This window comes from Drosophila ficusphila, unplaced genomic scaffold, assembly GCF_018152265.1.
Source record: "Drosophila ficusphila isolate 14025-0441.05 unplaced genomic scaffold, ASM1815226v1 contig_414, whole genome shotgun sequence".
Taxonomy (NCBI): Eukaryota; Metazoa; Arthropoda; class Insecta; order Diptera; family Drosophilidae; genus Drosophila; species Drosophila ficusphila.
This window is the reverse complement of record NW_025064328.1, coordinates 8866384-8894056: the sequence shown is the minus strand read 5'-3', so window position 1 is coordinate 8894056 and position 27673 is coordinate 8866384. Positions and strand designations below refer to the sequence as shown.

General features: G+C 42.1%; 2 protein-coding genes across 2 annotated transcripts in view; one reads left to right on the top strand and one right to left on the bottom strand.

Annotated features, from left to right (window-relative positions):
- Positions 1-27673, bottom strand: part of LOC108090377 (putative polypeptide N-acetylgalactosaminyltransferase 9) — a 61742-nt gene that overhangs the window by 5013 nt on the left and 29056 nt on the right. The window contains 6 exon segments of the mRNA XM_017189008.2: positions 201-343; positions 2287-2505; positions 20231-20424; positions 21133-21268; positions 21270-21298; positions 21365-21733. Of these exon segments, the coding sequence (XP_017044497.1) occupies positions 201-343; positions 2287-2505; positions 20231-20424; positions 21133-21268; positions 21270-21298; positions 21365-21733 (1090 nt within the window).
- LOC108090378 (imaginal disk growth factor 6) lies at positions 13370-15652 on the top strand. The gene is made up of 3 exons (XM_017189010.2): positions 13370-13583; positions 14259-14834; positions 14891-15652. The coding sequence occupies exons 1-3, from the start codon at positions 13448-13450 to the stop codon at positions 15541-15543; spliced, it is 1365 nt and encodes a 454-aa protein (XP_017044499.1). The 5' UTR covers positions 13370-13447; the 3' UTR covers positions 15544-15652.

The following is a 27673-nucleotide window of genomic DNA, read 5'->3' as shown; positions in this document are numbered from 1 at the left end:
CTCAGCGCCATCGAGTTCATTTTTATGGCAGTCTTTATCAATTACAATTTAAACACAAACATGGTTCTTTGTTCCCTATTGATAATATTTCATGATATTTTATTTTAACATTCTTTTCTAAACCCAAACTCAAAGCAGAATATTTTAAATATAATATGGCATTTATTATGTTTATTTTTATCTTATTATAGTAGACTTACCGCAGCTTCCTGCGATCGCTGACATCGCCCCAGTCGCCCTTATCGTTTCCAATGCGGTGATAGTAATACTGCGAGTACTCGTCCATCCAAACTTCGGCCAACCGCACGGAGTTCTTCTTGAGCACATTCACGCCCGAGCGCCACTGCAATTGAAGGGAGTCGAAGTGGCCATGAGTGGGGGTCGAATATTGGTGGGTGGAGTGGGCGAAGTGGGTGGGAGAGTGGGAGAGTGGGAGAGCGCAATCAATGGACGGCTGCCGGTGCCGGAGTCAATGGAAATATTTGGTCAGCAAACAGAGCCGAAGGAGCGAGGAAGCCGCAGGACGAGCACGAGGATGAGGACCGAGTGGAGTGGACAACAAAGCCTAATTACCTGAATGAGTAGCTTTTGCTTAGTGGCATTAGGTGGCTCTGGCAGCCAGCTCTCAGCCCTTTTGCGGTTTTACCTGGCCAACTGGCCATCTGTCTTGGCCCCCCCGTTGCCCAGGCTCCCACAAACCCAAACAATGTCCTTCTGTTGTGTGTCCTGTTTTGTGCTTATGCGTTCACCGTTCAGGTGTCTATGTGCCTTACTGCATTCCCTGCCAGCAGTAAAATACTTTGCCAAGAGAGAAACACTGGGCCCTGTGTTTGTCCAGACATTTATTGATAACGCCAGATACAGCCGTAAATTGTAAAGGTCTCCGAAATCGATGGTAAGGCGATTTATCCAGCGATCTGTAGTCATTTCTTTGGTAAACTATTGTGGGATTCTGTTTGTCTTCAAATAATCACACTGAATTGTTCTGCATTGTTAATTGTTATACTTTGAGCAAATTTAATTAAAGCAATTAGATTATTGTCTTCAGTGCTGCCACTTTGTCCTTTTATGGATAGGTTTTCCCTTTTTGCGGTTCCAAGTTAAATGAAGAACGTTATCACGTTACAATTTTTGAATGTTTTGTTGTATGCCAAATTCAGTTCACATTTAAAACACTTTGGTAATTTTTAAATCAGTTTAATAAATATTTTTTTTCCTCATTTTCTGGTTTGTACTGCTTTAACTTTTCGGCTGGCAGCACTGATTGCAACCTATAAAATTTTCCCGGTCAAATTTAGCTATAACAGTCCGTTTGATTTGGTTTGGGTTTTCATTCAAATTAGTGTCTTTTGTTTCAGCTTTTAATTAAGTGATAATATTTGGTTGTGTTTATGCATGGAATAGAAATTGCAGCTTGCATTTAATGAAGCACTATTAAATTATTTACATTGTTCCAGAAAATATATTTGCCAGCTGTGTGAATATTAGACATATTGATGGACTGTAAGTAAAATGTATCTTTTAAGGATTTCTATGTTCTTTAGCGTTGATCTCGAGAGTTGCTCTCCAATCAACCTTTTATTTTTGTACTAGTTAGATTACTATTTTTATTTTAGTTCTCCACTGGTGATTATCGGGGGGACAATAAACTCCCCTGGGATTTGCCAGGTGTCCAATTGGTAAGTTCCACTTTAGGAGAATTCAGGCTCGTCTTGTGTGTGTTGCGCCATTGACATCAAAACAGTTGCCAAACTTTTGTCAAGCGTAAACCGTTGATAATTGAAGCTGGCCAGCAAGGGGGAGGATATGGGCAAATGAGGGGGGAATGAGGGGGCTAGTGGGGGGAGGGAAGAGGGGAGAGGTCTGGACAAACGCACACAAACACCAGCACTGAATACCATGTTGCAAGGACAGCCGCAATGCATGTCCATGTCAGTGGCTCTATGCGAGTCCTTGTCTGTGCCATGTGTGCCATGTTACAACATCAAGGAAAGAGGAGTGGGGAGGGGGAGGGGTATCTGGCCACCAGGATTGTGCCACTGTTGACCAAACACGAGTCTCTGGACCGGACTGGTAACTGGTAACTGGTCCCGAGGCCGAAACTGAGGCTGCCCACACACATGTTGGCTAAGAGTTTTAAATTCCGAGAGACCGACATTCCTTAATGAGCAATGGGACCTGGCCAGTTCATCGGAATTGGTTTTCGGTCTGACCACAATGATTTGCCATTTTCCGTTCGCATTTCTTTTCTCTCGTTCCTTTCAATAATTGATGGATGGAACCTACCTTGTACGGGGAGCGCTTCCGGAAGATGTGGCCCACGTGGGAGCAGGGGACGATCTCCAGGGTGCCGCCGCACATCCACGTTTTAAAGGACAGCTCCAGATTTTCGCCGCCCCAAATATCAAAGCCGGAATCGTAGGTGCCCAGTCGCTCGAAGAACTCTCTGTCGATGGAGAAGAGTCCGCCGGCCATTGTGGGCGAGTAGACGGGTTCGGCGGTGCTCTGGAAACGAGAGAGAAAAACGGAAACATCGAAGTCCAAAGGTAAGAGCAATTTCATTTGGCTAATTGAAACTCGGCAGCGATGAACCAGAGATAAACACTGAGGAGGACGTGCCACAAGTGGCAGGCCACCTGAGCAAACTTTCTGCAGCCAGCCAGCCAGCCACCAAGCCACCCGCAATTTTCCCACCCACAATCTCTTCATCTCTCTGGGTAGCAGAAAGTTTGTTGCCTTGCCACATTTTTTTTTGGTTACTTTCAACAGCTTTCCGCAAAATACTTGAGGCTACGTTTTATTTAGTACAACATTCTCATTGCTCCCCCGGCTTTTTCATACTTTTTGAGGGCTATCTCTTTCACACTTTGCAACTGCTTTCGCAGCAGAAATTTTGGCTGTAATTGAATATTTGGTCCAGGGTCCTGGATTTTGCCTTTGGAAATACTGGTATTTAATTTAATTGGAGAATTTCGTTCTATTCTGAAGTGCAGCTTAATTTGCCTGAAGTTGTACTCTTACTTTTGTTGTTTTTGCACCCAGCTGTTGTAAAATAATTAAAAATAAATAACAAGTTCCGTTTGTACTTATTTGGCTTTGCTCTTTTTTGTGTAACCAAAAGTAAGTTTTAAAGCAAATAAAATAAAATGCTACTCCACAAATGAGTACAAAACTCTCAGGGTTTCCTTGTTAAAAAAATTACCATTCAATAAGGTAAGCTCAAAAAACCATAATTAAATTTTTGTTACTAAAGAGATTTTTTGTACTCTTTACCTTACAACAAAAGATTTTCATTTCGTTTGCATTTTGCAATAATAATTACTGCCGTGCCAGAACGTTTTTTAAGCCAGGGTATTAATTGTGGCGCAATTGTAAATTTATTAACTGGAAATATGTATTTTTATTCCATAATGTATTTATTGTGATTGCATTTCGTTTAATGCATTGCTCGCCGGGGAGACATCACAATAATTTCGTTATTACGGCACAATGCAAAATATGCGACCGAGGTCGCAGTCAGTAATTATGCCGTATACGCAACGTGGTCCTGGCCAAAAGGATTCGGCCATGAGGGCGGCTAAGCCAGCAGATACAGTAGCAGGTCAAGTAATTGAGTTTCATGAGCGAAAAAAACGCTTACAAACGTAAAACGGAAAATGGCAAAATAAATGGAATTGTCGCTGCAAAGGCCCAGGGGGAAAAGCCGGAAAAGCGATGCCAGGATGAGTGAGGAAGACAGCTAAAAACGTGTAACTTAAAGTCAACAAGAAGTGCGGGATTGAGAAAAATATCCGGCTACCGGACAACAAAGTGAAATCTCCAAGCGCGACAAGTGCGATTGTCTTTTTTTTTGCGGGGGCAGAATGCCGCAGAGGAGAAAGTGGGTTGAGGTCCATCGGAAAATTCGCAGTGTGACATTTAATAAACGCCTGCAACGGCTCACTGAAAGGAAGCGGGCTTTAAACTAAAGGGACAGCGGACTCCGCAATGTGCACAAATATGCGAAACGCACTGAAAAGTGGCGGACGGCGGGTAAATCGCGGGGGAAAAGCGTTGCTGGCATGCGGGCGGCCATTTTTTGTTGCCACCGGAAGTGACAGAACAAATAGCAAAAGTGAAAGGCTCGAAGGTGGATCCGCGGGGTCGGTTCTCTGCATACGATTCCTTTTATTGTTATAACCCGCCCAACTTCTGTTTTATTTTTTACGCTCTTCCTGTGTGTGTATCCGTTTTTGCTTTCCGCTTTTCTCCGCCCGGAAAATGGAAGTAAGAGGCACAAAAAATATATTTGTATGCATTCATCAAAGAAAAAGCAACAACAAAAAAAAAACCAGTTTCGCCGGGGCGAAAATAAACTGAAATGAAATAAAATGCAGAGCTGAATAAATAAATATACACGAAAATATGAGTGAAGCGTGCTGCCACTGCAGTTGCACTTGCTGTTTGTGCAAACAACGCGGCACAACTTTTCGCTTTTCCAAGCCCTCTTGCCCCGCTTTTCCGCATTTTCCCGTTGGCCCGCATTTGTGTGTTTGCCTTTGGCTGCATATAATGCAGCTTAAATGATTTAAAAGCGGGCAAATAAACGCAATTTTTATGGCCGTGTCATGTGGCGTTTTGTGGGTGCGCAAAATAAAAGGTAAAATCATCGCACGGCCAAAAGAAACTTGGAAAATACAGTTTCAAATTAAGCCACAAGTTTTGAATAAAACCAATTTTATTCCTAAATGCTAACCTAATCCCGAGCATATTTGTAGTGAAATTTAGTAGTTTTGATTACTGCAACAAAAACATCATCGCGTTGCCCTTTATTTCGCCACATAATTGTAAGGTAATTAATTAATTTTAATTATGTAAATTACATTTTCAAAGTGTTGACTCAATATGCAATTACACACCTTAAATGAAAAACATTTTTGTTTTTCACACAAAAGTCCATTAACAAAAACAGCAAATAATTGCATTTAAAATTGTTTGCCGGGGGAGTAATTTTATAATCTTTGAAATGCAATAATTATAATAGCATAAATCAAGAGTTTCGCCTTTTAGTTGACACTGCATTTTTCAACAAAAAATGAAGAGCAATAAAACACACAATACCTAAAATCTATTTGGAGTTCTTTTTCACTTTGTTTTTATTTTGGGCAATTTACTCGACCTTAATCCTGCCCACTTGAGTTGGCTTCAAAAGTGAAGATTCATCGCCAAGAACAATCAATTATTCTCGGAAAATTTCATAAACAACCAGTGAAGGGAAAATGGCAAATCCGAGCCTAGAAAATAGAGCTTAAAATGACAAAACGTCAAAAGTAACCTAAGCACATTTCTCATTCACTTGGCATATTTGGATATCAACATAAATCGCCGGGCATTCATAATGGTTAAAGTGTGTGACACACTTTATGATGAGAAATGAAGGGCGAGTCTCAAGGGGCGTTTCTGGATCAGCTCAACCGCAAATTAAGCATGCGAAACCCCAGAATGTGGTTCGGTTTTAAAGGCCTGGCTTTGTGAATAATGTGCTAACCTGCTGCGGCTTTCCAGCCAAGACAACCAAGGAAACCCGAAGCACCCCGCGTTCCTTCAGCCGTGAAACCTCTTCAGCGGAAGCGGCATCAACATATCCACATTAACATCAAATAAAACAGTCACGTCGAGCGGCGGGAGGCGCCGAAAAAAATATGCCCAGGAATATCGTAAATGTCAGAGGAGCCTTAGGAGTGGTGGGTGCTTTTTAGCCCGTACTTAGGTGCGGGTGGGCGTGGCCACCCCCACCAATACTGCCTGTCTTGCCAAGTGGCAATGGGTCTCTTGGCTCGCAGCAGGCAGCGGCCCAGGAGGTGGCAGGCGATGATAATGCTTAAAAAATAGAACACAAAGTAGACAGATATAACTGCAAGGAGAGTGCTCTGTACAGATGAGATAAATTCCTAACCCCACGAATATTTTTAAGATCCACTTTAGCTGTCTATATTTGAGAATTGGAGAATCAAAAGTAATCTTGATTTCATTGCAATTCAACAAACTGATTAACTTTATTATTGAAATAAAAGTATAAATAGTAACCAAATATTTAGAAATGTATATTATACTTTGTTTTCAATATAAATGCCTTTTTAAAACGTGCACCTCCTAAGTTTTTATTGAATATGCCTTCTGCTACCCTGTAAGTGGTAATATGCAGCGCTCGAAAAAAAATAAAGAAGACGTTTTCGCTTGGAAGCGAGACACGCGCTGAAAAAATGAATATACGCTGCTTGACATAATGTGAAGTTGACTTTGACAAGTGCTTGGGCTGTGCCACGCCCCCAAAGTAGGCGGCACCGCAAACACTCACAGACACACCCACACACATACAAGGGACTCTTATGGAGGAGGAATACAGGATACAGCCAGTATCTGTGAGACGGCAAAGTGGCAACTTAGCGGGGCAACTTGAGAGTTTCATACGCTCGACTGCTATTTGCATTTCGAGTAAAGCACCAAAAAGTCGCAATCTTCGCCAAAGTTAATAGTTGAGGAGTGCTTCAGGTCAATGGGCGACTGAAAGTCGGCGGAAGTGGAAGTGGAAGTGGGACTGGAATCGGGATAAGTAGCCGGCTTTTGCGAACTGTATCTGCTGCATATAGCTGCAATTTGGCTTATTGCTCAAGTGCTGCAAATCTCTTCCGTTCCTTCTGCTGCCACTTAACCCAGTCGGCATCTCTGGCCAGAAAGGAATCAGGCTGCTTAAAAACGTATTTAAATGTTTAATGTAGCGAACGCACACACACACACACACACACATTCATACGAACAAGAAGGCTAAGGTAAAAATTAGCATAAAAAAGTTGTTTCAGTGCTCCGCTGATTTTGCTTTGATTACCGGTTCACTGGACTGTTAGCAAATGCTTAACCGCCCCAAGCCCCCTTAATAACCGTTAGGCAGATCCCACCACCCCCTAAAAAGAAGAAGATGAAAAGCCAGGGGCGTACTGTATCTTTAGCATCTCAAGCTAACACTTCAAAATCCATAATTTTAATCCAAAGTCATGTGAGGTATAAACAATTTAAATACAGTAAAATGGGAAAAATGTTTTATTGAGATTGGGCTTTTAGGCTTAGACTTACCGTTAAATCAAAAGAAATAATCAATAAATCTTCTAACTGCCATCTCTGAATATAAGCAACTTAAACTGAGAACGTACCTATCCTTGAAATAAAACCAAATACCTAAAAGCACAGCTTAGGAAAGTTCCAAGAAGGGGCTTACAATTTTAGAAGCAGAAATAAATCTTCTCCATTTCAACTTAAATCCCTTGGAAACCCCTTTTTAGCTGCGCCCCTGCCAGCAAAGTGGGCGTAATAAAACGCAGCAGCGATTTGCAGGCGCGAAAGCGCGTGCACAAAACTTTGTATTTCGTACGCTCTTCAGTACGCAGCGCATCCTGGCACTCTGGCATTCGGGCATCCTGGCACGAGGTCCTGGAGGCGTCGCAGATCCCCTGGACCAAGTGCAATAAAAACCAAAGTGCAACTTTGCGTATTAAGCAGTAAAATCTGCCAGCGAGAAGCGCGCAAGGGGCAGCTTAACTGTTGGAAAATTAAAAGAAAATGGCAAGTGCTCGTTGGCAGGCTTTCCACGGCCACGGCTCAAAAACCTCTAACCCCCCACCTCCAACTCTGCCGCCCCTCGAGGACATTACTAAATTACGTTGTCAAAATGGCAGAAGCCTGGCCAAAAGCACGTGCTTGACCCGCCCAAGGACGACCCGAAATTCCACGCTTATTTAATTTGTCCTGATGTTATTTAAGTTTTTAAACTCAAGCGCTAAGTTGGCGCGAAAGTTGCGAGGTCCTTGCTGTCAGTTACAATGGAAAATAATCTACGCCGAAGGCGTCAGGAAGTTGGAAACTGGCCATGAATTTCACTGTTTATGTTTGACATTATTTATTTTAATAATGTAATATTTCTCTGTGCAGTCATATTTCTCTCTACCCGATTATCCCAAGGGAAGCACCACATTTACCTTTCGGCCTTGTCCACATCCTTGGGCAATGGTCCGCCCACTTTTCCGCCTGTCAGCTTTTCCCGCTTCAAGGACCTTCCTCCGAAACTTGATGAAAGTGTAATTTTTGGTTATGCGAAACGCGTGCTCAATTTGCATGGCAGCCGGGCAGATGGATGTTTGATGGATGGGAAAGTTAGTAGGGAAGTGGGGAAGTGGGGAAGTTGGGAGGCAGGGAAATGGAAGCTTGGGGGATTTGGGGCGGTAACTGGCTTCTAAGTACGTGCTTACATCCAGTTGATGAGCGAATATGGACGCTGGCCTCAAGTCCTGCATAAATTATGCATGCAATTTGACGGTGCTGCGAGTTGCCGGAAAATATGCACTTATTACCAGTTAACAAAATGCAGATGGCTCACTTACTTTGACCCATTTACATTCATTTTCGCAATAGTAAGGAAATTTACGTTCTAAGTGGTTCTCAGAATTTAAATATAAATCTTTTTGCAAATCTACTTGCTAAAAAATAGAACAGAGTTAGAGTATATTTGCGAAATTAGTAACTTTTTAAACTGTTGTTACATAGGTTTAAAGTTTAAATTAGATCGCAAAGCTTTTCACCGCTAACCACTTTTGTGCTGCAACGAAAACACAAACCTCGCCCTAATGCCCAAACATTTATCATTTCGTGGACGTCATTTAAAATGCCCCACATCCATTAGTTGGTGTAAATGGGGCTTAAGACATATTCCCCTAAAAATGACGCTATGCAAATGAAGCCCGCTTCGTTCGCTTCGGTTCGTTCGTTTGGTTGGTTTGGGCCAGTTTGGATTGGGTTAACTGCCAATTTGCTGGTGGCACTACCGGACGGAGTCCATAGTCCACCGCCGCTAACCAGAACAAATGTGCTACGGACATGAGGACCCAGTGACACAGACCGCTCCTCCTCTGGTGGCAATGGCAGCTAATTAATAATACGAAATTGCTCTGCCAGGAACCGACGATGAAAACCAAACATGCCTGTCGCTCCACCGTTTTCCGATTGTTTGACCGCCACGACGAGGATGCAGAATGCTGCCCATGATAATGACAGGCGCTGTGGCTGAGCGGAGCTGCGGAATCTTTGTCAAAATTCTATGTTATGCACTTGGCACAATTGGGAATCAAGTTAGGAAAAGTTAAATTAAAATTTTAATTTATTTTATTTTAATTTAATTAGAATTCGTTTAGAACTCTGAGCTTTCAAAAATGCCCTAAAGCATGAGCTTTTTAATAAACGTAGTAAAGAAAATCCACAACTTTACTGTGACTTATGATAAAATGGAAATACAAGTAGTTCTCAGAATCCTGAAAAATTCTTAGTTAATGGTACTAGACTTTTAAGAACCAGCTTAAAGCAGCATTATATTCTCCTTTCCCTAAGCTCTCTTATTCATGAAATTTTTTTTGCTAGCTTAGATGGCATAGTTTTGCCCTCTGCTCATATAAATTGTATGCATCCATCTGGGGGGCATGGGTTTTTCCCCTCGCATCGTTTGCGAAAATTGCTTAAAAATGAACCAGACTCTGACAGTTGATGGATGGTCTGGAAAATTTGGCTCCCAGCCGATCGTCCCTCTATATACACCCTCCTATTCTATATATCCCAGCCGTCCACAACTCCCATCATGCGCGACTAAGTGTTTTGCCTCAGGGGGCGGATGCGGGGAAGGAGGGGGCGTGGCTAGTGCCAAGGGGCGTGGGCGAAAAAAGGCTGCTCGGGCTATGGGTTAAGAGTTGCTGTGTTGCTGGCGAAGCTTTAAAAATTTCATATCTATTTTTAGTGCCTCTGTTGTTAGTGCTAGGGATTTTCCCGGTGCCTCTGCTTATTTCCATAGTTATTTTTCATGCATTTTTCCAGCAGCAAAAGCAACAGAAGCAGAATGCTGGCTGCTATCATACTGTTGCTGTTGCTGCCTTTGATGTGTTCTTGTTTTCCTTTCCCGCCTCCTTGTTTTTTTTTTTTTCTGTATTTTGAGCTCGTTGAGTGTGCTGTGCATTTTTACGAGCGTTTTTTAATAAATCATGCGCCACGTAAGCTGACTTTCATGCACAGGATACATTTCCCACCGCCTTTGCGTATATGAAAGTGTGTATTTCTCGGTGAGTGTGAGTCTCAGTGAGTGATTTGCATATGTTGTGTGAAGCCAGGGCTGGAAAACTGTAGGCCGCAAATGCACTTTGGCCCAATTAGTTGCCCAGAAATGAACCGGCGAGAAAGCTGCTTCGTTCTTCGTAAGAACTTCAATCTGCATCTCATCGGTTTGGTCATCCCTGGGCTCCATCTGCCTTATACAGCCACAAATCACTTCGACCACGCCCCCTCCGCCCATTGAAAGGGTCGTTAGTTTTGGGTTTTCGGGGTTTTGCACCCCACGCCCCCGTTCCCGCCCCGAAAAATGCTGTTGTGCCTCGCCATTGGGTGCAAATTAATACACTTGCGAGCCACGAGGGAAAATTGCTGAGCGATCTTGTTGCTTTCCCTGGTGTTGCAGTTGCTGCGGTTTTCCGGCTATCATGGGTTAAGGGGTGCTGTGTGTGTTGGGTGTGCTGGGTGTGCAACAACGAACAGAAACAAACGAGCAGCCAACAAAGTTTTCTCTGTTTACTGGTGTGTGCTGGTTTTTGCCCTCTGCACATGGCTTAATATGCAAAGTTGCGAGGGGAAAGGCGGGGAAATGGGGTAAAAGCGATACAGTCCAAGCCCTTTAGCTCAAATTGTCATTAAATAAAGTATACCGAATATTTATGGGACGATTTTCTACTTTTAATGCGACTTATATTGGGTTCAAATCGGTTATGAATTTGTTGCAATTTCAGGAATTTAACGTTGTGTTATGCAACTAACTTATATATTTTTACCGAATAAATATTTTCTAATAACAATCATATTCACCCTACATATATTATTTACCTATGATTATTTTATATCGTCTCATTTAAAACCCTTCGATATAAAATAATCTTTAATATTTATATTTATTTATGTTGCAGAAACCATATTTTTCATATATTCAACTATATCAATTATAAATGTGTTATTGTTCAAGTAAGTGAAGCTTTACTGTAGTAGCAATCTTTCTACACCATATTTACCAACCTCCGACTCGTTAAAGCTGGCTCCAATTGCTGGTTATTTTCGTTATAATTTTGGAATATTATTAATGCCAGCCGAAGAGCAGGCAACAGACTGCGGCTCTTCTCCCAAACGCTTTCGCTCCAGTCCACTAAAATGTAGCAGCCTTCGGGGCCGCTCATAAATATCAAATGCAAACGTGTGTGTGAGTGTGTCTGTTGGCTACGCTTTTAATTAAAGAACGCCAGCTTTTAGCTCGATATAATAAACTGAAATACAGACATGGATAGAGAGAGGGGTTGGAGGGGGGTAAAGGGAGGATGGTAGGAACGAACCAGCGAGAAGGAGTTTTATGAATTGCCATGACAAGCCCGCAGGAAATGGTCCTAGTTGCTCCCTTCGAGGCCACGTTCTCCCATATTTTCCCATATTTTCCCTTTTTCCCACCTCCTATCTCGGCCATCAACTCTTGTTACAACATTTCAATTAAAAGTTAAACGTGCACGTAATTATGCGGACTACAAGGAAAATGTGTAAGTAATATTCCGCTGGTGCTGACTGAGCAAAAAGCGCATGGCGAAAATTAATTAACCAAAATGCTTTAAGCGAAAAAGTAGGAGCTTGGTCAAAATTAGCGCAAAAAAAAATATACAAAAATCCCTGCGACCTAAAAAGAAACCTTTTTCGCCACGCCTGGGATTTTTACCCATTTTATTCGGCCAAAACCGCTCGTGCATGTGATTGGTTTTTCGACGCCAAAGCTTAACCCCGATTTTTTTTTCACTTTCTGTGAATTAACACCCACAACAGCCCGGAAAAAAAGATGAAAGCAAGACTGTTAATTGGTAATGTAAAAAATTGAAATTGCACAGAAAATAATTGAGTGGCAGGCGATGCCAGACAAAAGAGAGTTCTCTTCATATTGAAATCTTGTGGGGGAATGGGGTGCCAATTCCATTTACCTTCGGTGTAACAACAAGCCCATGAATTCCTTGAAGCAGTCCTCAACTAAGATATAGACAGATGGAAAACAGAGTGGAAATGCAAGAAAAAGCAAGAAGGGCAACTCAGACAAAATAAATGAAATTGATGGAGCATAGACTTGCTCACACACCCACTCTTAAAACATGAATAAAGGCCATGAAGAGCCCATTCTTACACAGAAATAAAATTTATATTTTGTTTGGATTCATATTCTAATTTGCATTTATTTATCGAATGATATTCTGCTCACATTACTTTTTTAGAGAACAATCAGGGAAACCAGATAAGTGTGCATTGAATTTAAAAGTGTGTTTAATCGCTCAAAAGCTCTTGCAACACTTCTATTTATAATTTGATAACTGGTGGTAACTTTTTTCTCTCTGTAGGTTTAGAAAATCAGCATGTGTGACCGAAAGAGACTGCGAACAAAAGGAGGCAAGTGGATTGAACAGCGATTAGGGCAAGCAAACACAAGAATTATGCCAAAATCAACAAGAAAGGACCAGAAAGAAACAAAGGAAAGAATGGGAACAAGAAACTCGGGCTTAGGGTTCAGAAAAAAAAAACCAAATCGGGTCGGGAATTGATAACAGCGCAGCAGCAGTAACCAAAAAGCTCAAACATCGCAAGGGCGAGGAACAAAAAATTCATGAACGCCAGCAAACAAGAAGGGAAAACAAACCAAAGATAAGTGACCGAGGGAAAAAAGCAGCAAAAATTAAAATTTGTCGACATCCAAGTCGTAAAAATTTAAATATACTTGTGTGCGGCCCACACAAATTCGCTGGAATTAATACAGTAGGAACAAGCTTGAAAGTTAACACATATACGAGTATTTACGATTACTTGTGGATTTACGAAGTAGTTCAAACCAGTTAGGGTTGATAAAAATGCCATTAATGGTGATTCAAAATAAAAAGGTATTTTAAATAAACTAGAGCTTTAATGTATATATAAAATTTATTTAGTGTTAATAACTAACACAAATGTTTATTGAAGCGAAACAAACAATAAGAAATACGTATCCAAATTAAAACAACAAAATGTACTGAAAGGTCGAACATTTTCATTAGCCCTACTTTCCTTTAAAGTAATTTAAACTTTATAAATAATTCCTAACCCTCCTTCACCCCATCAAGTCTCCACTGTATTTATTTCTAATGATCGCGCCGAGCTTAACTTTGTTTATCAGCTCACACTTTGCTCTCAGCCCACAAAACAAGCAAAATAAGAACAACAATGACGACCACGTCTCAACCTTCGACAAGCTGGGATGCGAAGTCGAGCCCAAGTTTCAGTTTCAAGTCAGCACTCGAGCGGCACACAACTCAACGGAATCGAGTAAAATCCGCGACTCAAGATGATCTTTAAAGCCCTGGCGATCGTATCGCTCTGCCTGGCCAGCATTCAGGCCTCCAAAGTGGGACCCCCGCAATCCCAGTTGCCCAAAAAGCACCTGGTTTGTTACTACGACTCCGAGAGCTTCGTCAAGGAAGGTTAGTACAAAAAACTAAATATATTTTAAATGGGTTTTGGCACTTTTAAACGTTATGTAACCTTCCCTGGAAGTTGCTAATTAGAAAAGATGAAAACGAAATCGAAAACAAGCAACCAAGCTTATCAACAAATGCTTGAAACTCGGTTTGTCTAGTTTATTTGCCATTCAAGTCGGATGTCGATGCGATAACGTAGTGCAAAAAGTACAAATAAATCATTTCATAATTTGGGGACCATAAAATAAAAATATTGAAAAGTACATTCGAATATGTACAATGTAAATATATGAATATTTATTAACGTATTTGCAAAATACTGTTTTTCAACCAAAATACTTTTAAATTAGTTTAGGTTTTTAACTTAATTCAGTAATTTTTTAGTGTCATCAAAACACCCAAGAGAGTCATATAATATTTCGTACACATCACTTTATTAAATTTAATCATTAAAGAATGAATTAAATTGGTTTTTCAACCACATTTGATATAAAATAAAAAAATATATAATTTCAAAATTTACCCTTTATAAGAAATAACTTCAAGCACTCCTGAATCAATCCTATTCCAAACTGCAAATTTTGAACAGAAAATATGTTTGTACTATTAGACAAAATCCGGTGATTTCCCAGTGCGTATAACCTTCCGCCTAATCGAATAACCCCCTCTTTAATCTAGGTCTGGGCAAGCTGGTGATCGATGAACTGGAGCCGGCGCTGCAGTTCTGCGACTATTTGATCTACGGCTACGCCGGAATAGAGCGCGACTCCAACAAGGCGGTGAGCCTGAACCAGCAGTTGGACCTCGACTTGGGCAAGGGTCTGTACCGCACGGTGACCCGATTGAAGCGCAAGTACCCCAACGTGAAGATTCTGCTGAGCGTGGGTGGCGACAAGGACATCGAACTGGACAAGGACGCCAAGGAGAAGCCGAACAAGTACTTGGAGCTGCTGGAGAGCGCCACAGGTCGCACTCGCTTCGTGAACACCGTCTACTCGCTGGTGAAGACCTACGGATTTGATGGATTAGATGTGGCCTGGCAGTTCCCCAAGAACAAGCCGAAGAAGGTGCACAGCGGCATTGGCAGTCTGTGGAAGGGCTTCAAGAAGGTCTTCTCCGGCGACTCGATTGTGGACGAAAAGTCCGAGGAGCACAAGGAGCAGTTCACCGCCCTTCTCCGTGACATCAAGAACGCCTTCCGACCGGACAACCTGCTGCTCTCCACCACCGTGCTTCCTAATGTGAACTCTTCCTGTGAGTATATAAATATATTCCTATGGAATTTTATTAACTCATAAAGTAATCCTTAGTGTTCTACGATATCCCCGCCGTGGTCAACTACCTGGACTTTGTGAACCTCGGAGCCTTTGATTTCTATACCCCTCAGCGCAATCCCGAAGTAGCTGATTATACCGCTCCCATTTACGAGCTGAGCGATCGCAATCCCGAGTTTAATGTGGCTGCTCAAGTGAAGTACTGGTTGAGAAACAGCTGCCCCGGCAGCAAGATCAATGTGGGCGTGGCCACTTACGGTCGTCCCTGGAAGTTGACCGACGACTCCGGCGAGACAGGACTTCCTCCCGTCAAGGACGTCAAGGATGAGGCTCCCGTGGGTGGCAACACCCAGGTGCCCGGCATCTACAGCTGGCCGGAGGTTTGTGCCCTCCTCCCGAACCAAAACAACGCCTATTCGAAGGGAGCCAATGCCCCACTGACCAAGGTTCAGGATCCCGCCAAGCGTTTCGGATCGTATGCCTATAGGGCAGCCGATAAGAAGGGGGAAAATGGCATCTGGGTGAGCTTCGAGGATCCCGACACCGCCGCCGAGAAGGCTGGCTATGTGCGCACCGAGAATCTGGGTGGAGTTGCTCTATTTGACCTGTCCTACGATGACTTCCGAGGACTCTGCACCAACGAGAAGTACCCCATCCTCCGAGCAGTCAAGTACCGCCTGACCAACTAAAATGGTAACCCTTTTGACTTAAGTGTAATTGACCAAGTGAATGAAATGCCTATTAAGACAGATTTGTACCATTTATATTCGTAATGTCATAAAGAAAACTAGAACATAATTCAAATAGTTTCTTCCAATTAATTCTGGGGTTATTTTAAAGTAGTTGGTGTTGTATAAAAAATAACTAAGGATTTTCAAGGAGTATTACTCCATAAAATATTTCAATACCCAACAAACAAATGCTGCCATCGAAGTACATTTGTATCCGACAAAACAACGTTTTCCACATTTGTTCAACTTACTCGCTTAAGAGCTCCAATAAATTTCAGTACATTTTCCGTGAAATACGCTTATTGTACTTTTTTATTGAAGCTCCCATACATTTCGATTTATATATACGAGTATATATGCTCGACATTAATTTCCCCGCTCCCTGTTCATAAATAAAGCAATCGCGGACCCTGGGGAATATTTAGGCTTTCGTTGCGACTTCTGCGCCCCCAGGTTCTTTATGCTCTGTTGAATAGACGAAATCCAATTGACATTGACAGAAAATACGTAATCAACTCCATCATTAAAGCAACCAGAGTGGCTGGCACCGAAAAGCCGGCAACGAAAGCCCGGAATTGAGTGCTCACCATTTGTCATTGGAGCGAAAACGTCGAAAATTTCGCATACGCAGCGTATTACACACTCAAACTCCTGAGCTGTAGCTCTGTGTTATGCACGATTTCACAGCTACAGCAACTGGCAGACAAAGGCATAAAAAGGCTCTCGAGGGGGGAACAACAATCCAAACGGAAAAAAAAAGGAAAACAGAAATGAAATGAATCGTGCAATGGACGAGCAGCTCTGTCTTTGGTCCTTCATCCCCGGCCACTCCACCATTTTCCTGGGGTATTAGAAAGCGTTTACCTTTCCACACGGGCCCCATTACCCATGCATACGAGTAGATGTGGCAGGCTGGAATTGGAACCGACGGGCCACGACGACAGCCTAAACAATTTTCAAAGGTAAACTTTGCCTACAATTTTCTATTTACGGAAGAGCTTCCCTAACGCGAATTGCAAATAAAAACTTATGTGGCTACAACGGTTTTGGCTTTAACGCGACTCGCAAAGTCAAACAGCCATTCAGGCAACATTTTCTGCTTAAATATGGTACAACCTAAAAGCTTAAAGATTATTTTGCGGGATAAAACGGCATAACGCTTAGAGAAAATTTCACTCACGTTCAAGTTAGAGGAGGTCTCCTGTATTTCGGCTCGCAGACAAGGATATTCCGTTTATGGGAGGAATGGAGAGCGGAGGCTCCTGCGAGGATTTGGCACTTCAGGCACACTCTTCTTTATGTATATTTGGCCTCTCTATGTATAGTTAAACGGCCGGGCCAACACTGCGTATGAGTGCTGTGTGTGTGTGCGTCTGCTTTTGGCTGCCGAAGCACGCATATTGCGCATACGCCCGAGCGACGCTATCGAATAAGTTTTTACTGTAGCCGCTTCCGCTCCTCTTTATACTCAAATAATTGGATTAGTGTTTCAACGCCCTACACACAGCAGCCAACTACCCAACTACCCCCCTTGCCCCCTTCGGAATTTCCACTCCCTGCGAATTTGTTTGCGCCCGTAGTTTCATTCGAGATTTTTTCCTCGTTGCGGGGATTAGTTTTCACTGCTTTGCCACACAGAAAACATATATACGGATATATATATTTAGCAGCCTGCGGTGTTGTGCCAACGAAGCGAATTAGTTTTCATGTTATTTGCTGTGGTTTCTTAAATATTTAAATTCGTACATTGCTTTTCTCGGGCAAATAGGGAAACAAATGGAAAAAACATTTGATGTGAAAACTGGGATTCACCTGAGTATTCTTTTTCTTAATGTAGCAATGAAATAGTTTCCTTAGAGTGAAGAAAAAGTTTTCTTTTCCGTTGTGAGAGAGGCTTATACAATTTTCAACTTAAGCAAAACTCTTTGCAATGATTAACTACTTAAGATTTGGCCAATTTTTCTTATCAAAATTGGATTTGATTGATATGACGGAGGAACGGAAAGCCATTAGCCGTATTCTCGGCTCTTTTACAGTTTCAATTTGGGGATTTCACTCTGGGAAAATAAAAGCATATACACCGGCAGCTGAGAGCAGTTCAACTTTTACCTTGGAGCAGCAGGAGGATTCGCCAAGGAAATACAAACAAAAGCTGAAGTAGCAACTTTGAGTGCAGGGGAAATGGCATTGGCCATAACGAATATGTATTTTTGATTCCCCATCGCAGTGTTATTATTCTTGCTGTTGCTTTTGCTTTTGCTTTTGCTCTTACTGTTGCTGTTGCTCTTGCTGTTGCTCTTGCTGCCAACTCGTAACAAGTTAAGCAACTTTGGACAGACATCAGAAGTTGCTGTGAGGATTTTCGTTCAGGCAGCTTTGGGACTGTCAACAGCTGTGCCCGGCAGCTGAAAATCCCTTGAAAGGGGATGAGTATGTATCCCCAATCCCCCCAATCCCCAACCATTGAGCTTTTGTTTGGGCCACCTGGCGTGGCATAACTCAAACAGATATTAGAAATTAGCAATCGCTTGAGAGGATGTCTACAACATCTACCAATCTACCAGTCTACCCATCGCACCCTTTTAAATTTTCCTGCAGAACTTCTCGCTGTCGTCTGCAGAGGGAAAATGGAAAATTCTCCGCGTCGGCCATTATCTTTGCTCCCCACAAAGCCAATACACACACACACACAGGCATACAAATACAAACACACATGCCGAACAACAACATTTATGCGTTGAAACAGCAGTTGCCTTCCGCAAGTCAGTCGGCAAATTGCCAATGTTGTTGCAGACGGGAAATGCTTTACTTGATTTAGCTGCTAAGTGCAACTTGAGGCAGGGATGGAGACGGCAGTCGGCATTCGCCACGCCGCAAGTTGCCAGGAAGCAGCAACAATTCCGGCCTCAGCAAGGATTTTTCGGCTACAATCCTGCCATAAATCCCCTCGGCGCTTGTAAAAACAATTATGCCAGATATTTACGCCGCAAAAGGACGATGCAACAGAAGCGGCAAAGGCGGCAGTTACAACAGACGACGGGAATTTGCTGTTAACATTTTTGGCTTTTAATTGCAGTGTCACGGCCCGCTTTTCTGCCTTTCCGCTCCTTCTCCTCCAGCCACTTGCAATTTTGCAATTTGTGGCCCTGCCACAGGCGGCGTATGCGTAATATATATCGCCTTCATGTGCCAGACATTAAGGCACTTCGCACACAGGAATCAAAGGGAGAACACTGTAATTATGAACTTTTAATTAAAGCGTTAAGCAAATAACAAGTAAAAGCAACGGATGGCTGCCAGCAGTCCACGATTGCATTTGCGCCAGAAGGTTTGCCAGGTGCAAAAGTGGAAAATGGCCCCAGCCAAGGTGGACTTTTCCCATTCACACAGGCGGCATCAGCTGTCGGCGGATGTGAAGCCCCATCGACGGTTTCGAATGTCCATTTGCGAAGCTGCAACGCCCCTTTACAAGCCCCTCCAATTGCTACGTGTGGGTGTGTGGGTGCACAGGAGTATCTAATTGCTTGTCAGTGTATTGGGAAAGTTTGTACGTGGTGAGTGCAGGCGGTCATGGAATAACAAAACGATATCTGGTGCTCAAAGGGATAGGTCAACAGCTTTGGAGAATGTGAAACGAATTGAAACTATAGGTAAATGAACACGGCACTGGAAAAAATTCGAAGCAAGAAGTCGAGTTCTTCTTCATTTAAAAGCAATTTATTTCTGTTTATTTTACAGCATTCAAGCCGCTAATGTACTCTTAAACTTCCATTATCCTTTTTCAAGACAGTTCAGAAAAGTTATAGCTCTTCCTAATGTAAAACCGCCTTTTTATGGCCATGACTTTCATGGCTCTTCAAGAATTCTGAGGTTCTTTATAGCCATGCCACACTATCCCCTCAAACAACTAACCAAGGCCATAACTCTGGCTTTAACTCCTGGCAAACTTGAGCATAAATTTGCAAGCTCATCTGCGCGAGGGAAACGACTCTTACTTCTAATAGCTCATATTGCAAACGACACTTTTGTGGCCTGTACGTGAGAATGGGTGTTTGTCTCCGTTTCACTGCTTTCCTCGTGTTTGGATGTGAGTTTCCATTGACAGCCGCATTCCCTTTTCACGGCACAACACTCAGTTTCTGTAGTCACGTTCGGGCGCTTTAAGCGGCTTCATGTTTTTAGCATTCCGAGGGGAGAACTCCCCAAATGGGGTTAGAAACCGCAGTTTGAGAAGGGTATGGGATATGGCCCTGGTAACCGTGGCGTAAAACAAACACAACTAATACCAAACACAGCGGTATAAATAGCCATGCATGTTTAAGTCAACCGCACAAAAATCCCACTTTTCACGAAGGTTATAATCCCTTTTTCACACACCGAAAAAAAAAAGATATAAGAAACTGAAGTCAATGTTGCTATTTTGGTAAAAAAATATGTATACGTAAAAAAAAAATATATATATATATATTTCAAAAAGCTCGGTAAAAGGAAAGTCCCATAAACTTTAAAAGACAAAGAACCCTTTTTAATTATCCTAATTAGGTAAGCTATTTCTAAAGATTCTTTCGCTGCCGAGTTGTAGAACTTGTAAAATTTTAATTGAATTGGTTTTTGTTTCTGTCTTGATGTTTTTGAAATCACTTACATTGTGGCGCTTCCTTTCGCGTTCAGGAACTGGATGCCAGCTGAACTGGAGGTTCCAGTCGAATCCTCCCACATTCACTCCTGTGGAATCCCGATAGTGATACTCCAGAGTTTCATCACTAATCACATCGATAACCGGACATACGACAGTGGTGGCATTACGGGCAATTCGATCCAAAAGTGGTTCCAGCCAGCCTGCAAAAAGATTTAACTTTAACATATTCCAACAATTTTCAGTCTTGCTTAATTGGTTTTCAGGAAATCCATCAAATACAGGAAAAACGTTCTGCCTTTGTGGTGATATTGTTTACATTTGAGCAATCATTTGTGAAGTTTTCCAATAAACCAAATTGATTGTCTTTTTCGTAGGCTTGCTTATCACTCTTTGGCTAATAAAAGGAGAAAATAAAAGGCAAAGACGGAAACGAAATTGGCCTAATGCCGAAGATTAAGTGATTTTTCTAGAGCCGGACTCTTGTTTTATTGGCAACGTTTTCGGCCCAACGGATTTTGTTTGATGGCCATCAAAATTGAGTTACACAAAGAACATTACACTCGACAATAAACGAGATACGACAAGAGTCCATTGGGAAATGGGCAAATCTCGATTAACAAAAAGAATGTAAAACCATTGTATGGCAGCATTAAAATTTTGCCGTTTGATTGTTTCACTTTGATTCCGTTGGCATACATTTCAAATATTTATTTCGCCTGAATTCTTTATGGACCAAAAATTGACTAACGCAAGTTGGTTAGTCAATTAAGAGCTTAATTTGGGCAATTAGCATATTGACAGTTTTGCGAATTGAAATGGAAATGCCAAAAGAGAAGCAGAAAAATTGCCAGGAAAAAAGTACAATATACTTTTGGGCTGAATATTGAATTAATTTCTTTCGCACTCACCTTCGGTGCATTCGCAATGGGAATCCAAATAGGTGAGAACGGGGGACTTGGCATGGTTGGCACCCAAAATTCTGGCCCTAATCAGACCCTCTCGCTTTTGGCCTCTGACAATCTGAACCTTGGGATAGGCGGCAAAAGTAATCCTCCAGCTGTCTCTTCAAGTGAGCTGAAAAGCGGAAATTACAGCGGTTATAAATAGGTTACATAAGTTGAAAACTCGTTGGAAACTCACGCATGTCACTGTAGTCATCCACCAAAATAATCTTGCCAATAAGGTGTTCCGGCGATCTGTCCAAAACGGAGTGAACCGTTCTCAGCAGAACAGTCCAAGCTTCGTTGTGGAAGCAGATAATGACATCGGTTTTAGGCAGCTTGGTCAGATATTTCGCCTCGTCCTTGCACCAGGCATCCCGAGGATCGGGAAGAGTCCTGTGCACGGATATCAGATCGGAGACATACTGGTTAAAGGCGTTCTTGGTCCATCCATCGTCGACGGCCTTCTTCATTTCCTCCGACATTTCCTTGGGCAACTTGACAGGTTTGCCCAGCTCGCCAGGATTTTCCTCCAGATTTCCCGGCGGATCAATCACTTTTTTGGTGTCTGCAAGAAGAAGGAAAGAAAAATGGTTAGAAAAGGTCACCATTATTTTGTATTTTCAACCAAATTGTGAGTCAAAGGTAAACTGAGCACCGAGCTGCATGAAGATAAAGCTTTGTTATGCGTGAAATTTACGACAAAATACAAGGCAAACACTTAGTTCTTGGTGCATTGCACATGAAAAGTTGCCATCATCGGAGGAGAATGCTGCTTCGCCGGGTCATGAAAAATCGTTTGCCTTGCAAATTTCCTCACTTGTGTGGGTGGTGGAAAAACACCCTCCTCCTATTTTTCCCCAGCCCATTTTCCGCCGCCTCATACGTGTCCCATGCTATCAGTGTTTTTCCTCTTGCTGTGCATTTTATTATTTTGCTATTTGCATTTGCATGGAAATATGAATTCTCTGCTCCCAGCTGCTACCTCCACGCCAGCCTTTCCCCCACATTTTTCCCGTGCTCCCCTTTCCTGGGGTCCCGATTCCGTTCCTGCTTTTTATGCGATTTGTCAGCCACAAGTGACACTTATTGGGCATCGCCTGAATGCCTGTCTGTGTCCTGTGCGTGTTCGTTGTCCTTCGGAAATCGGGACACCGTTAATGGAAATTTCTGAGCAGACTTACTCAGACACATCCTGAGTTGCTGCTTAGGGGCATTACAAATTTAATTAAACGCATTTTCTTCACACGAAATTGAAAAAGCTTTTAGATGGATTAAAGTGACATGGAAAATTACTTAAAATAAAATGATTTAAGGGGGGCTTCTCATGTAACATGCCAAAAAGCAGTGGTTTTTTGGGAATTTTTTTCTCTTGGAAAATGAAAACTTACACAAATAATTTTTTGCACATATTTGAAGACATGTTTAAAGTATGAGAATACATTTTTTGAAAATTCTAAAAAACAAAATGGCGGACTTATTGAAGGTCGCGTGTAGCTCGACGCGGCTGAGGGACTTATTGCGGTACAGTGTGGAGCAAAAAGTTTTCATCTGAAAAAAACAAAAAAATTTTGTTGTATGCAGCAAGGTTCAAACGAGTGCGTGAATGTCAGCCACTTCAAAAAATTCGATTTTAAAATATTGAAATCACGTCTTGAAAAAAAAAGTGTCATTTTTTCGTCTTTTTTTTTGCTGAATTGGGTGTGAATTGAAGTGTATAAAATAACTTTTTTTTTTCACAATTTCAGATATTCACGCACTCGTTCAATATATAATCTGCAAAACATTTTTTAGATATCAAAAATCGGTTCAGTAGTTTTTCCGTAATCGTGTACCGCGTTTTTTAAAACATCGTTTTGAGAAAAAACGATTTAAAGTTTTGAGTTAGTGTGGGTCTTGAACTTGAGCGCGCTCGTTCAATCACTGATATTTTCCATAATATTGAGAGTTGAGTTATAAAACTTCGGGAATATACTCTCAAGACGTTATTCTATCGATTTATGAAAAAAAAAAATTTTGATTTTTTTAAAATTTTACATGAGAAGCCCCCTTAAGAGCTGAATAGCAGTTGAATTATCGGATATTGGAATGGACTAAAAACTTAATCTAGGGATATGCACAAATTAAATATATTATTGGATAGATAAAGTGAAATTTTTTTTTATAAAAAGCAAACAAATTTGTATGGTCAAAGGGTTTATTAACAAGTCATAAACAAACCATACTTGCTTTTAAATTTACCATACACACAAAGGAGTAATTTGTGTTAAAACCTTAAAAACCTTTTAAAGTCTTTATTGGAAACATTTTAAAGTCGATATTAAGTTTCTCTACAAGATCTTAATATACAAATCTTCGGCTGAACCGGTTCAATTAAATGTCCATAAAAACAAAACAGAGTTCTTGGCCCCTAAAAGGCCGTATCAACTGGTTTCTTCTGGCTAAAATCATCTGCCCGAATCAGTCGCCTTATGAATTGAGAAGCATATTGCTGAACCAGTGGACATATTCTGGCCACTCCCAGTGGCCGGCTTTCAGCCATGCAAAAACATTTCAATTACCACAATCATTTCAATTTCAATAAGCATAAAAAAGCTAGCTAGCAAAATAAAAAGCCATAAAAGGCTGGCAAGCCGGTGGGATGAGTCCGAGTGGGAATGCGCAGGAGTCGGGGATCCAAGGAGTCGGCGTCGGAATCGGGGATCCAACCGCATTATGCTACGGAGGGGCCTAACCAAGAGGCCAATCAGCCGACAATAAATTCGCTCGCACCAAAATGGAAAACAAGAGAAAAACCATTAAACTGCCCAGAGGCGGCTGGCTTAAAAGAGCATAAGGGGGGATATGAAGGAGGGGGTTCCCCAACTCATAAATTTTATGATTTGTCGCCGGTTGCCGTAGTTACAACTTCATTGCGGAATATTCACGCGTGCGCCAAGGACTCGAGCTTGCATCCCTAATGCCGAGGCTCCTTTTTTGGCCCCACTACCCATTCTCATTCCCCAAATCCTAACCCACACCCTTTTGTAATGAACTTTTTTGCATGCTGGGCTCGCACACGCATCATCATAATAAAAAACAATAAAAAATATAACCGAAGGGCGCGGAGGAGGGACTGTAACTGGATTTAATGTCTTTTATTGATTCACTGTAGCATATTTATGGCCTCTTTCGATATTAATGATTCCGCCCAACTCTGCTGGAGTCGCTAGCCATCTCTTTTCCCGCAACTTTTGGCCCTTTCCAGCCGAAGTAACCCAATTATGGTCACGCCTTTTCGACAAAGGTGAGTCCTACAAAGTTGTATATTATGTGCAGCCTTCATTCCTTGTTGTCGCTATAAATCTCCGGCTATATCTGATATGGGTAGACGCTTTTGCAGTTCCCAAATGGGTATTTATATCATAGAATCATAATTAATCAAAGGATTTTCTGACATTTTCTCCATTTTTTCCCTCTTAACTTTATGTTTCGCATTTAATAAATCAGAGTTGACAATTTACACACTTTCGAATTAAATACTGCTTTTTTGTTACAGACGTCAGCATAAATCAATATCTCTTCTTGTTGTGGCTTTCAAGCTCTTAAAGTTCTTTTAAAGCCAAACTAAAAGCTAAACGGATTTCAGCTTTATGCAAACATAAAGTGCAAAAATTCACTTAGTGCCAACGGCTATTCATCAAGAAAATAATATTTATATTTATCTTTCAGATTTTGCAGTTTAACTTTTCGCTTTTAATAAATCGAATTCGACAATCTATTATGTGGATTAAAATGATAACATTTTTAAACAGTGCAAATTAAATGAATATTCGTAAACAAATGGACAATTTGTAGTCAACTTTTCCAATAGTTTTATGTACTCGCTTATCTCAATCAAGGTAAGTGATAATTAATCAATCATTTGTCAACTTTTTCTTCTCAACTTGTGTATCGATTCACCTTCAACTTTGTGCATTCGGCAAATCGAAGTTGACAAGGTTTTTGTGTCGAATTCCATGCTCAGCATGGCGTATGCGTTATATTTCCATGTGCCGAAAGGGGGGTTCGATTGCAGGGGTGGGGATTGGGGGCTCAAGAGGGGGAGGGTGATTGGGCGGGGGTGGGGAATTTGAGCGGAAACACAAAAGGAGACAATCGCAGCGAACAGAACTCGAGGGACACGCCTGAGCGTGACAGGAAGCTATAAATGTTTTGTTATAGACAGCGACAGCAGGTGGAAAAGGGGGCGGATGGGTGGAGGTTATATGCTGGGGCGGAAGAGGGGGCGTGGCCACATGACAAATGCTCCTGCCACTGTGTGTGTGTGTAGGATGTGTGTATGTGCGATGGAAGGGAAGGCATCTGACATATCGGTTGTTTTGCCTGCGTGCCTGTGTTTCATCATCATGTTTTCCGCATAAAAGTAACATAATATGCCAAAGTGCCGTTATTTCGCTTAATGCTGAGGGGATTTTCCGAAGGGGATCCATCTACACTAGATATATATTAAGTTAGAGTGTGAGTTTGTGAGTGTGTATTGTGTATGTGTGTGTGTGTGGGCCATAAATAGCGATAGACATGCGAGGAACATGAAACAAATCAAGCCATGGGATTAGCATTGATTAAAAGCAACGGGCGAGACGCACAAACCGGCCAAATCAATCTGGCCCAAAGGGGGCGTACCCCTATTGCCGTGTATATATAAAATCATTATCGCTGCTAAATTGTAAAAACAAGAATTATGCATATATGAAGAGCAGCAAAGCAAAAAAAAGCTGAAAAAAAACATAAAGAAACATGAGTCAAGACGATCGGAAGGTAAAAGGTGGCCAGGGAAAACGGGCCAGCGATCAAGATAACATGGCCAGAAGGCAGGTTCCCTTGCTGCATTATATGGTATGGGTTATGGGATATGGAATAAGGGGGCGGGGGAAGATCGGGGGCTAGTTGCCTTAAGAGCCCGATGCGAGCGCGCGATAAACGTCGTGTTGCAGCCACTCGCAGCAAGCTCTTCCCATTTCAGCCATTTCGGTGGTGGTAACGCGCCCCAAGGCCAAAGCCAATAAGTACAACAACACTAATTACCAGCTATGAACACAGGGCCGAGAAACAGCAAGGAACCCGTGAAGAGCCAGGAACCCAGATCCCAGATGGAGGAGTACGCCACAGTGGTCACAATAGCCCCCCATTGGGGCCGACTTAAAGGATGATCTATTTCGAGACCATAACCCCATTGTTAGTTATTCCCCATGCAAAGTTGTTAAAGTGTTCTGGGATCTCTGGAAAGAAGTCAAAGGCATTCTTCACCCAGACCCATAAACCAAAGTTAATGGGTTGCTAGCGAGAGATAGGAGGGATGGGTCTGGAATCAAATGCAAAACATCAGCTCTTAAACAAGTTTGGTCTAAATCCATCATTCCAATTCCATTTCACCAGTTGGGTAATAAAACCAGTTCAGTCGCTTATGATATTTAAGTTGCTTTCAATGGCGTTTATAAATTAGCATACGTAATATACGTTACAAAATTCCTATATGGCATTCTGGCGGTTTTCTTGGGTGAGTAACCTATCCAGATAACCTTTGGATTCCACAGAAAAACCATTTGTTTTATAATGATGGCCTAGATAACAAGATTTTCAAGGTACACGAACAACAAAATAAACTTAAGATATCACAGAAAATACTATTCTATAATCTTAAAAAATTATCAGGGAAACATGCTTAAAAAATGATATACCATTTATATGAACTAAAATTTGCATATTCGTGAGATAGTTGAGAAGATAACAAATATTGACTAAAAATTGTCTGTGTGGGACTTGTCTTTAGCTAACAGGTTTTAAGAAATCCAGTTAAATAATCCTGAATAACTAATAAATTAAAGGTTAGTACTAAGAGAAGATTGATTTTAAGAAATCGCTGTACATGCAAATTGGTTTCACTGTGCCTGGGAACCAATAGTTCGCCCTGTGCGACCCTTTAGCCGGGAGTGTTGGTAAACGTTTGTAGGCTTGCACACAATTTTGACGCCATGGGGCAGCTGCCGATGCCCCGATCGTTGGACTTGCTGCCAAGGATCGGGTCCAACTTGTAGCTTTGCCACCTCGGCGCTGATGAGTAGATGCTGCACCACGACGGGCTCGAGGATGATGAGGATGGGGACAGGAATGGGGACGACGATGATGAAGGAGCAGCGAGGAGCGAGAGATGCAAACATGATATGCGAAATTGCAAATACGTGCATTGTCTGCCAGGGAGACTAGATCTCCCAGCTGCATAGCCCCCCTCCTTCTTCCCTTGGATCCCTTTCCACCCAGTGGAGCGACCACATGCTGATGCAATCTTAAATGCTTGTTCCACATGCGAGGCAATAGATGAAGGAGGGCCTACGAACAGGAAGCTACAAGCCACGGATCCCGTGTGGATCCCCTCAATCTCCTCTATCCCCTTCGGCTCCCTCCCTTCTGAAATTCATGGCTGGTTGGCTTCGGTCCGGCCTCATTGATTTGCCTGGGCGGCCAGTCA